This window comes from Gouania willdenowi, chromosome 11 (genome assembly GCF_900634775.1).
Source record: "Gouania willdenowi chromosome 11, fGouWil2.1, whole genome shotgun sequence".
In the NCBI taxonomy this organism is placed as follows: Eukaryota; Metazoa; Chordata; class Actinopteri; order Blenniiformes; family Gobiesocidae; genus Gouania; species Gouania willdenowi.
Window position 1 is genome coordinate 13540710 of NC_041054.1, and position 12642 is coordinate 13553351.

General features: G+C 38.3%; 1 protein-coding gene across 1 annotated transcript in view; it reads right to left on the reverse strand.

Annotated features, from left to right (window-relative positions):
* The window catches only part of rmp24 (ribonuclease MRP subunit p24), a 27936-nt gene extending 15657 nt beyond the window's left edge, over positions 1-12279 (reverse strand). The window contains exons 1-3 of the mRNA XM_028461373.1: positions 12016-12279; positions 5163-5185; positions 3659-3879 (exon numbers count right to left, since the gene is read on the reverse strand). Coding sequence (XP_028317174.1) covers positions 3659-3879; positions 5163-5185; positions 12016-12110 — 339 coding nt within the window. The 5' untranslated portion in view covers positions 12111-12279. The remainder of the gene's footprint in view (positions 1-3658; positions 3880-5162; positions 5186-12015) is intronic.
* Positions 12280-12642: the final 363 nt, after the last annotated feature.

Here is a 12642-nt window from a genome sequence, read left to right on the forward strand (position 1 = left end):
AGATCGGTCAATTACTAACCTAGATGTGAATTTCGCCAATGATGAGCGGTAAGGATTTTTGAAAACTGATCCATAATCAGTAGGGGTGTGGAAAAAAATCGATTTCACGGTATATCGCGATTTTTTGGGGTCTGATTTTAATAATTTTAAATAAATAGGATGTTTTGAAGCAAATAGTTTTGACTGAATTTGTCCTCTGAATGATCAATATCTTCTGATGAACATATACAGCAACTTGATTTTTCATCTCTACGTTTAATTTTGATATTAACTGGGCAGAATATTGCAATACTGTGATAATGTTGTATCGTGACCCAAGTATCGTGATACGTAGCGTATTGCAACATCCTTGCCAATAAGCACATCTAATAATCCGTATATCTATCCGGATCCCTTCCAAACTTTAATGGAATCTGCCATTGCGTAAGGTCTTTCTTTGGGTAAAACAAACAAATATACAAAAACCAGTTAATTAAGTGGAAAAAACTGATGATGCTATGGTTTAAGCCTTGTATGGAGAAATAAAATACAGCTTACCACAAACACCCAGATTTGCAGATCTCCACCATGTTAAACCGATGCCAGTGGTGCATGTTCACAAATAAGCTCAAACGAGGTCAAAAAGGTAATTAAAAAGCTCAACGCTTTCGCAATATTATTATGTGGTTGACGGTAAAATGAGTGCATAACCATAACACTTCACTCTGACATGTTAAAATGAAAACAATGGCATGACAAAGCACTAACAGTAACCAAAGTAAACTACATAAATCACTGGCAGGAATCCGTTCTTTGAAGTGGCATTCAAGTTGTTTGGAAGTCAAACAGCAGTGGCTGCAGCATACTTTAATAATGACAACAGGCAGAAGAATTCTTCTCTCCCACTGTTCCCACAACACATACAACGTATAATTTGCTGACTAACCTAACCCTGGGCCTGAACCGCTGTCCTGAAAAAGAACGTGCGTAAATCTGTCGTGTGGATCCCCTGAGCTCTGTTCATCAGGAGGCCAAAGAAAGGGAAGCATTCCAAGTGCCAAACTCACAGCGTTCTGCAGGCATCACCTTATCATCAGCCTGCTGCCCAGCAGAGGTGTCGCCTGACTAGAACATATGGCATGATTTGTCTCCTTATCTTTCAGTGCATGGCATGAACAGAAGCCATGACAGCAGGTGGTAAAAATTACAATGCAGGGCATTCTTTAAGTGTACTGATTAACAGACAAGCATCAACATTCTTCTATTTGCGATGACACATACGAGAGGGACATGAGGTAGATAAGTTACTGCGGGGAAGAAGCCATAATAATATATATTCATAACCACATGGCTGAAAGCTTTCATTTTAAAGCTTTTTTTTAAAACATTTTTATTGATCTACCTACTGAAGCCACACATTTTAAAGCTCCTAGGCCCGTGAGCTGCCTTTCATACGGTGGATCACGCAATGATAATTTATCACTTGCAGCACATTGTGAGCTTTTTCTTTTACATTGATTCAGGTTTTACGTTTGCGACAGGAGTTTTTGGGTCAGTCTTGAAGCTTCTGTACCATCTTAATGGGTGATATTAAAACTCAGGAACCTCCGGAAACATTTCTGTTCTGCATGTACAGGCTGTAACTACTCACCAGTAAATATAGTTGTATTAAGCTATTACACAATAACCAGGAATAAATATTTGCTCCATGGTAAAGATAGTAGCTCTAAGAACCTGTACAATGGTGAACTTGGTGAAATTACAGCCTGTGCATGCAGTACAGGGCAGAATTTCTAACCTATGTCTCTGAAATGTTTACAGATGTTTTAGTATCTCCCCATCTTAATAATCTGATCTGCTAAAGCCCTACAATACCAACTTTGGTCGTTTAATCGACTAATTGGTCAAATTAAGACATCCACTATTGAATCAATCCTTTTTCTGCACAAGAAGATGGATTATCCTTATATTTGATACGTGGATTATGTAAATAGATCAGCGGTCACTGGTGCATTACGCACCTGTGTTTGACGTGCGTTTGTTTCCCCGTGTGCTGATATGATGTTGACATTAACAGTTTATTAATAAAAGCAGGCTTACCACTAAAACAAACATAAATATGTCATTTGTATGAGGGAAAAAAAGGTTTCAATTGTTGGTTTCAGGTCAGGCTCTGATATAAATACCTAATGTCTGTCGGACCTGTAGATTTCACTTTTGCTTTGTTGGGTTCTGGTCAAAGCTTGAATAAGGTTCATATAGGGGAGTGGTGGCCTTGTGGTTAAGGACACTGGGCTTGTAATCAGAGGGTTGCCTGTTCAAACCTCACCTGGGCCATCACTGTGGGATGTTGAGCAAGTCCCTTAACCCCAAACTGCTCCCCAGGCGCCGCAAAATGGCTGCCGACTGCTCCCCAGGGATGGGTTAAAATGCAGAGGACAAATTTCATATATTGGTAACAACATATATATATGACCAATAAAGGCAAAAAGCCAAATTTAATTAATTTCATAAATGGTCTGTGTTCAAAAGCCAACTAATCGCTAGGTGTGCAACAGTCTTGGTCAACCAACCATTTCCTTGGTTGACTACAGCCCTACAATTCATGTAAATCCTATTTACTGTAGTATGAAATTATCAAACTACATAATTCAACAAATGATGTTGATATTTCTTTATATCGTATTTAATTGGATTTCCTTAATCATCAGCTATAATAAACCATTTAGTTAAAGCTTACAAGAATAACTAAATCTATGCAATGCTGACGGACTGTGAATCCACTCCAGCGATATCCTCTGTTCCATTGTTGTCAGTTAAGCTCAGAGATACGCTATATACAGAGCCGTGTGCATTCCCCTCATGATAAAGACCTGAATATTGAATGAACTTGCAGATTTTAATGAGGTGTCAGGAATTCACCTGGAGCCACTTTCCATCTCCTGCTATCGCTGTTCTCCAGCACTGTTTAGAGGTGAGCCCATTGTCACGCTCTCCACACGGCCTTCACTGGTTAAATGGGTTCATGAGTGGCCAAAGGGGGTTTTCCATTCGGTCTGGACCTCCATCAAAACTACAGGCAAAAGAAATGCGCTGGGGTACTTTATGAGGCTAGTCAATTTAAACGCCTGCAATGCAATGCAGATGTTATGAAGGTGGTATGATTATTATACAGTTTTTTGGTCACTAGCAAAGCTCTCACATGTCCTGCCTCCTTCATAAATCGGACAACAGTAACAGCTACAAAATAAAAGGTGTCAGAATTATTCTGAGTTTAATGCCCTAAAGCTAAAATCATAATTTAATCTTACTTCAAAGTTAATTTCCTTACAGAATAAAGCTTACACAAGCACATTAGGCTTCAATGTTGGCAGGATTTAAACCAAACGCCCAGTAAATATTTACACCTTTTTACAGGATTATAAAGATTGCAATGCACAAACCAGAATACAAGTGACACACTATGGCACTGCATTTAAGTTTTTCAGTTAATTTTGTATCATTTTAGGTTCTTTTCAGCACTCAGTTAATGTAGTCATTGCCTTTTAAATGTAAATAACTTGATGTTGTTTGGTCTTTTGCCTCTAGTCTTTCCCTGCAAGAACAAATATGCTGCAGTGCAGCATATTTAAAAAAAAAAAAAAAAAAAAGGTCCTTGAGGACACAAGCGCCTTCTCACCAGCAGTGATGACGACCTCTGGAAGCGATGCAGCAGGTTTTTCTGCATCAGACTGAGTCGTTTGCCCCTAGCCTTCCTGAGCAGGACGCTTTGCACACGTGCAGACGGACGTTTTTTGGGCCACACTCGTATTCTGTGATTGTCAGGCTGCAGCCACTGACGGCAGAAGGGACACACCAACATGTTCTGCTGCAGAATGGAAAACCTCTCTTCCAAGAATGCTGGAAGACAAACACTTCATTTAGAAAACTAAATTCTATCGCAGAGCCAAATACTGTTGTTTAAATGATGATAATCTGATAGGGAGTGTAAACAGAATTAGGATTAGGATAGAGAATGGAAGCAGAAACATTAATGTTGGATAATCGTTCACATCTATGGTAACAGTCTGAATAATTTATATACCTGTATATTTTTTTATTTTTCTACTTTGCAAATGCTGTCGAAGGTCAACACCACATGAAGTGCAATCTTTTAACGACAGCGATGCATGTTTTATTAAAACATTATTAAATAAATGAATTTATTTTATTGCATAAGTGTGACCATCACCAGCCCTCCCTAAGGAAGGGTAAGAAATACTTTATTAAAGGGAGAACATAAAAAAGAGAGCAGTGTTATACCTAGGTGAGGGGGAAGGGAAGAGGGAGTCAGGGTGGGGAAGAGGGAGTCAGGGTGGGGAAGAGTCGACTGTTGTGTGAATGAAACAACAATATTTGCAGAGGCTCACAGTTTTTAATGTTAATAAAAAAAAAAAAAAAAAAAACAAAACAAATCTTACAAAATCTTTAAATTTTCCTAAAATTATTACAAAATATTTCCCTTAATTAAATAAAAATTTGTCACAAACTCAAGGAAATTTAAAGTAAAGACCCTGTTGGGACCGATATCTGTCACTTATTGCTTAGATATAGCCGGTTTCTGACATGTTTTGTATTTTATATATACGTGTAGTGCAAACTAGGGCACAATAATGTTGAAATAATAAGTTTTCCTGCATAAAATCTGTGGCCTACTTGAGTTCAAACTGTTCTGTATTTGGCCCCTGAACTAAAATGAGCTTGACACCCTGTGGTTAAGAGTGGCCTAAATGTGTTGTTGAAGAGCCATTATCCTGCAGGTTGGAAACGATTGGTCCAACAAATCTAAATCTGAAGAAAGCGTAGTCGTGCATCGCTGAGCAAAGTCCTCTAATGAGTCTTAGAAACAGGTTTATTGATCAGGGAGAAAACTAAAACCTGCAGAGTTGCAGCCCTTTCAGCTGAGATTGTTTAACCTTATATAGTTGTAGTGCGCTAATTACACTGAGCCGTCAGATTCAATGTGTTAGGCTGGAAGTTTTAGTGACATTTAAAAACCTTGACCTCCTCACCACTGCATTCTGATCTATGTAAGGATTATTCTCATGGGCATTATAAAAATGCCCACGTGCAGAAGGGAAATAGGGACAAACGTGTTGAATTAAATTGAAAAATGCTTAGTGTCTAGAGGTGAGTTAACGTACCATTTTCCTGGAAAGTGCTCTGCCTGTGGAGAAACAAAAGGAAAAATTATCAGATACATTGAGGTTAGACCAGACAGTTTTATTATCATGTCACAAGGCAAATGTAAGAAAAATATTGTTAGTTTTTCCATATTAAAAGTGTTGATGGAACAAAACATCTTGGATGAAAGAATTCAATAGAAAAGGCTCTAAACATTGTGTGTTATGGAAAGCCAACAACAGGAAAACCTAGGTCTGCACAGGAAAGGAAAAATCTCCAAATCATTTTAACATGCAAAGCATCTCCTTTGAACGATGCCTCTTCTTTTGGATCACTCACACTGAGATATTTGAGCTAAGCCACTGCTAAGCCCCACTAAAATTAGCTCTTGGTTAAAATCAATGAGGGGTTCATTCACTGCCCCGTGCTGCACATGTGGCCCTGAGAGGAAAACAGAGCTGGTTGTTTGTAGAGAGGAAGGGGACGGGGGACGGGGGGGGGGGGGGCATGGGGTCCACTTTATTCTGGAGCTGACTCGTGGGCTGCCATGGTGTCTGGTGGCATTGGGTTTGTTGACATTCTCATTTTTGCATTCTCCACGGAGCTAAATGTGAGGAGGCAAATCATCAGACCTGATGACGACACATTCTGCAGCTGGCTGCATTTGCTCCATACGTCCTATTACTGATACTCCTTTGAGACTTTTTAATGTTCAGATTAATGGCAGATGACACAGAATCACAGTCAGAAAATACTGGAAATGATTCGGAGGAGCTAATAAAAAAATGGTGCATGTCATAACTGATCACTCGAGGTGGTCTGTGAATGACTAAAAGACCTTGAGTAGTTCCACAAACTTAACTGTTCAGAAAAGAAGATCAAAAAGTGTCACATATGTAAAGCATATGACTAACAATAGCTGACTAGTCACCTCTTTTCAACTTTTTCTAATCCCCATGAATCATTGTTCAAAGAAAAGGTGCAACTTCCGCTGCATCAAGTTACCATGGTAACGGCAAATGTTAGTTGTCTATTTTTAAGCGCAGGTCAATATTATATCAAAGAACATTGCTTTTTGTACACCTCAAATCAAATAACATTGTGAATGTCTCCTGGAGATTAATAAATAAAGTATCTACCATTAAAATGATCTTGAGGGCGTTTGTAAAGGAACTAATAAGATCACTAACTTGGAAGCCGCTACCCACAATGAATTTTTTAATTAGATAAAATCATAGCATGTGCCTCATAGATCAATGAATCGAAGATCGTTCATTCAAAAATAAAAGAAAAAGTCAAAATTGCCAGTCAAAAGTTTGTTTTTATCTCCACCATATATATATACTGTATATATACACACTCCCTTTTCACGCAATGCTTTGTGGGAAGTGGAGTCCCGTAAGTGGATGCATTGAAGTGTTTTTCCTTCATTCTTGTTCCTTCACCAGAAAAGCACAGTGATTCACTAGCCACCATTTTTGTTCTGCCTTGTTCCCGGTATTATTGATAAGCTTGGTGATGAGCAGAGGATATGAACTCAAAATATGAAATATTCAACTTCAAAATGTCATAAACAAAGTCCTATGAGATAGAAATAAGTTGTGGATGACAGAAAGAGTTATGTGCTGATACTGTGGGATGGTGTAATCAGAGACAAGACATCCTGCCTGAGTTAAACACTTTTGTTGGTATTTTAATATGAGCGCCCGCCACAGTAGTTCCTGTAAACCTCGCAGGACGCAATGACAGTCCTATTTATTAGCTAGGAATGATGGATAAAAGCAAACGGCAGGTGTTTCCCAGTGAGAGGCTTAAATACATTTAAGATTTTTACACAAACCGACCGAGAAAGAAGAAGACAAAAAACACCAATTTTCATTTCTACATTAAAACAACAACATTTAGGCTTATATTTTCTTAAATTGGACATTTTTAAAACAAAGTGATAGAAAAATGTCACATTGATGGAAAAAAAAAGCCCTTCTGAAGCTTTTTGGTCTCAGTCTCACCAGGGTTGACTTTGCTTTATACGTGTACATTATTATTACCCAATAAGGGCATAAATGTCTTCCAACAAGATAGATGTATTAGACATCCCTTGTGTACGTTGTCCAGTCAAATATATAATATAACCAAAGTGAACACTAAGGCTCGAGTTACAGAAAAACAATGATGACCGTGAACTAACGGGAAAAGGTCTCAACATGAGCCTCAGCCCATAAGGTGACATCAGCTCACATGTATGGATACACAGACTGGGAAATATACTTAGGGAACAATTTAATTATCTTCTTCTGGCCTTACAAGCTAATGCTAGTGCTGCTGTGATGATAATACCGCTGTAATACCACACATTCACTCATCATGAGGCTAAAAGAAGACCAAGACGACGGCAGAAGGCAGTAACGCTCTTTTCACACATGTACCGGTATGTGAAGTGTTGTTTATGAGTAATAACACGCACCCGTGAAACAAACACCCAAATGACGCATGAACTCAACCTCATCTGATCATAACATACACAGAGGAAACCCCGAGCAGTACAAAGAACAGAGTGACAATTAGCAGATACTGTCATATTGTATAAAGTGTGTTGTAATCCCACTGTGACATTTACCTACGACTAAAGACAGAACAATACTGTCATATTTTCAATGACATTAAAAAAACTAAACAAGTCCCAAGAATCACGAGTCAGGGGTGGACTGGCCATCTGGCATACCGGGCATTGTCCTGGTGGGCCGTCGACCCGAAGTGGGCCGGTCCATTCCGCTACGTTTTTTTTTTTTTTTTTTTTTTTAAAGAGTCAGTGGAGGCAGACAAGGTAACAGGTGGCAAAAATTGTCCAAAAGTGCAAAATGTGGCAGTCAAGTGTGGCCAAAAATGGGCAAATAAAGAGGAGTGGTATACAAAGGCAAAGAGTAGCTTAAATGGGTAAAATGTGGCAAACAATAGTGAAAAACGGCAAAAATGTGGAACAAAAAAAGGCAAAATGTAGGGTAAAAGGAAACAAGTGGTATTTATTGGGCAAAAAATTCAAGAAAGGACACAAATTGGATAAAATTGTAAGAATAAACTTGCAAAAATTGACAAATTAGTATTTATTGGCAAAAGGAGCTAAAGTGTCAGAGGTTTTTCAAAAAGGGGCAAAAATGGGACAAAGGAAGTTGTAAAATGGCCAAAGGAAATAGGTAAAAAGGGGTTAAAAAGTTTCCCCCTTTTAAGGTTTTCTGGGTGAATAATGATTAAAATTAAGACATAAAGAGCAACATTTTGAGCATCACCGACTTAATAACAGCTTCTACATTGTGTCCGTGGATACAGTGGCTTGAAGTGAAACCATCTTTTGGGCCAAACATTAAGATTTAAATCTTATCTTGTGGACAGAAAAATCTGTTGGATGTGGTCAAAATGATTCTTTATACCAAAGCTACCCATAGCCAGGATGTCTGGCAAAACAATCAATGTACAAGTAGCAAAATAGTTTAAATATATATGTAAAAAAAAAAAAAGAAAGCCACAACTTGGGTTTGGCTTCTGAACGCAAATGTTTTTGCTTCCATTTGTGGTTTTTTTCCCACAGCTTTCAAGGCTTCTGTCAAAGTGAAAATAACAGCCTGAGGTTAGAGAGACATGGCAGGAGATCTAGCAGCAGTATGAGCGCATGCAGGTGTAAAGACTGCCGCGTTTCTCTCTATTTTCTCTAAAGAGTAATATTTTCATTTGCATATGAGAGTATATTTTCAGTGTGTGCGAGTGAAAATTTTATCTGGTCACATCCGTGCGAGTGTTTGGGTGACCTTATTGTGGACGGAGCAGCTGAGCACTCCGGGGAAGGGGGTTAGGAGACCCCACTATAAGAGCTGGACCCTCTGAATTTAATTCCATGGGGTGAAGCAATGCTGATGCTAAGTTGGTTATGCAACTGTTAATTTAATTCAAGTACAGCCTTTCTGCGAAATAACAAAAAAAACAGAATATATGAAACCTGTAGTTATGATTTGCTGTTAATTAAAAAAAATTGTTACATCTTTTAAAATTATATAAAATAAATGACCTGTTATTTCAGCCACTGCTTGTTGCAAAAAACGTAATATTGACAAAAACATTAAAACATTTAGCAAATATATCTCGAGTCATTGTCAGTCTTTACTTCATACAAAACTAAACTATGGTACGCCAGTTAAGTCAACTATTCATTAGCATGCATGGCTATGCTGTACACTCTCCCCCAGCCCTGCTTCAAAAAAAAAAAAAAAAAAGGTAAAACCACTGGAAAAGTTAGTGTATAGCCCTGCAGTAGGCTGTAAATGATTATGACGACAGTAAACAGGCATCGATGTGGAAAGGGAAGAAAAAAAAATATCCACAACAGAACTTTAAGAAGAATGTGACACTTTGTGCGGTTTTGCTCGTGTGCTTGTTACACATACACACAAGAAAAGATGCAGAAAAAGCTGAAAGACTTTTTGGCTGTCCTCCCCTATAATTAAAGCCGTTGTAGATGAATACAGCTGCTTTGTTTACTCCTGACAGCTCTTGTTCTCTGGGGCTTGTTAGTGATGGTGCTGTAAATTGTGGAAATAAAATCTACTTCACTTGGGAATCCATACTGTCCAGTACAATATTAGATAAACCACCAGTAATAATAATTACCAACATCTTCTCCAAGAAATACACAGTAACCTAACCACCACTAAACGACATTTAAATAAGAAGCACACGCAAAAACACAACTGCACACTACGTTTTTCAACAGATATAAGCATTACTATAAGCTAGTTATTTGGATACCAAACCAAAAACTTTTGTTTGTCGTATACTTGGATAAAGAAAGAAATAAATGTATTAAATGTTGATTTTGCAATTTGAAAAGCCAGATCAGGTGGCTCGCACAACTACCATAATTAGGATGCCCCCCAGACTGCTCCCACCCTGGTAAGGGTTAGGCCACATCCCAACAGTAGGAGATTCCAAGGAAGAGCCAAGACCAGCTGGAGAGACTATGGCCATAAGTAAGTACAGTGAAGTATTTATGAAGCGCTTTTCACACATAAAAATCACAAAGTGCTGTACAAAACATAGGTGAATCAAAACAACAGGAGCTACAACATAAATCCATTAACCAAAAGCTTTTCTGAAAAGCCAAGTCTTCAATTGCTTTTTAAAAGAGTCCACACAGTCAAGCTCACGAAGGGACTGGTGAAGGTCATTCCAGAGTCTGGGGGCCACAGACTGGAACACCAGGTCTCCCCGTTTTTTTTAAAATGAGTTTGGGGGATCTTTAGGAGACCCTGAAGACCGAAGGGTGCACCCTGAAGTGTAGGGGCACAAGAAATTAGTGCTAAGTGTTTGAAATGGCATACTACCGTACTTGTGTGACATCAAAATGAGTATGTAGTGCGTAGTGTACACATTAGAAAGTATGGAAAGATCAAGTACACCAGAAATACCTGGATGTATACTATGTTGGGACATTTTTTAAATATGCACAGTGGGCACACTAGACTCAACCACCACATGATGCATTGCGAGCAGAATGTGAAATGGTCCAGGGACTGGCTTCAAGCTAAAAATCAAACATCCCCTTTTCAAAACAAAAGCATCTCTTCTTGTCTTCCATTAGTTTTTTAATGCTTTTGCTCTTGTTTTGAAGTTAACCGGAAGTTTAGTCAGTTGCACAATGGCAGGTCTCTGAAAAGTCGCCATGAAATGTGTTTTCGAGAGTTTTATGAATCAAATGACCACATGTTGATACTCTACTTTGCCACTTTCTTGCTTAAAATGTTTTCAGAACTTTCAAAGGTGGAGAATCAATGGAGATATTTAGCCTCAGTGTGCTTCCGGTTTTTGTCGTCGTAGGTTCGAAATGCATCTTGGAAAACTTGGAAGTATACTTCAGTGGGAACGATCATCATCTTAATCCTCCTAACCATGCTTATAAAATATAGTACACACTACACAGTATGCTGTATACTCATTGATGGTGTCTCTTGGCTGGCCTGGGAACACCTCGGGATCCCCTGAGAAGAGCTGAATGAAGTGGCTGGGGCGAGGGAAGCCTGGGCTTCCCTGCTTAGGATGCTGCCCCCACGACCTGACTACAGATGAGCAGGAGAAGATGGATGGCTGTGTGTGTCTGTGTGTATCTATTTACATAAATATCACCAAAAAAAAAAAAAAAAAAAACTGATTTTCTGTTACTGTAGCAAACCTTTACCGAGTTTATGTAATTCAGTGGTTCCCAATCAACTTTTTTGTCCCGTGTACCCCCTTTGCAATTCTGTCAAATCATGTGCATCCCCTTTTAAGTACCCTCTCCATAATTGTACATGCTTTTTCATTTGTGGAACAGCGAGCTCTCCTAAACCCCTAACTTTGTCTCAAACATTGGTTCCCTTAAGGCTTAATCTATACAAGAAAAACAAAAAACAATGAGTGTAATTTTAAGTACAAATTATTATGTTTTCAATACTATGCAACTTTATGTGATTACTTCAATAGTAAGTGAATCTGGTCTCCTTTGTAAAATGTAGCTAATTATTGTCTCCTATAGCCAAAAGTGATAAAATGGCCTCTAAAGCATAAATTAATCCAGTTTAAATAAACTACAGGAAAATATAGTATTTTTTTTAGCAATAGTACTGATAGTTTGTGGTGAATTTTTCCAAAAAATAGCCTTAAAAAAAGAACTACAATAATTTCCAGATCATTTTTCAGAGATAAATTATTATTGTTTGAACGCTTAAGACCACAGTCACTGGTCGTGCTGCTCCACCTAGCGTCTGGATAAGTCACTTACAACAATGAGTAGAGCATAGACTTAGAGGAGTAACAGAGTGATTTGTGATAGATTTAAACAAAGTTACTTACAGTAGAAACCGTGACATCTCGGGACATTTGTCTTTGTACAGAACGGACGCGTCCATCAGAAAGTTGGCTCGTTTCTCAGGTACATTAGCCTGCATTTTCAGACGAGGACAAAAACAAAAATAAACTTTCCACCGTCTAAACACGAGTAAAAACGATTTGATAAGTGTATATGGGGACTATTAAGTCAGCAACCGCGACAACATTAAAGAAATGTATCGTTTTACAGAAGATAAACAACACCAAGTGGTCAACCACGTTTGGTCGCGAAACTATGACGTGTTAACGCTGCGCATTATGGGAGACTGAGTAAATAGAGGAAACGGTGTTGGGCGTTAGATAGAGATCCAGTTTTAACCCTAACCCTGAACAACGCAAATCCAATCAAATAACTAAAAAAAAAAATACAACAACAATAATTATATTCTTAACCTAACTTTCTCTATCGCAAAAAGCAAACAATATTATACAACACAGACATAAACACACAATTAGTTCTCTGCAAAAAAAAATGTCACGCAAAAACCGAACAATGTGGAATCTGAAATTATTTTTGGTTGATAATGAAATTAAGTTTAGAGCCATCTCAAGTATAAATTTTAGTTAAGTTATTCTGGATGCAGTTTTGCA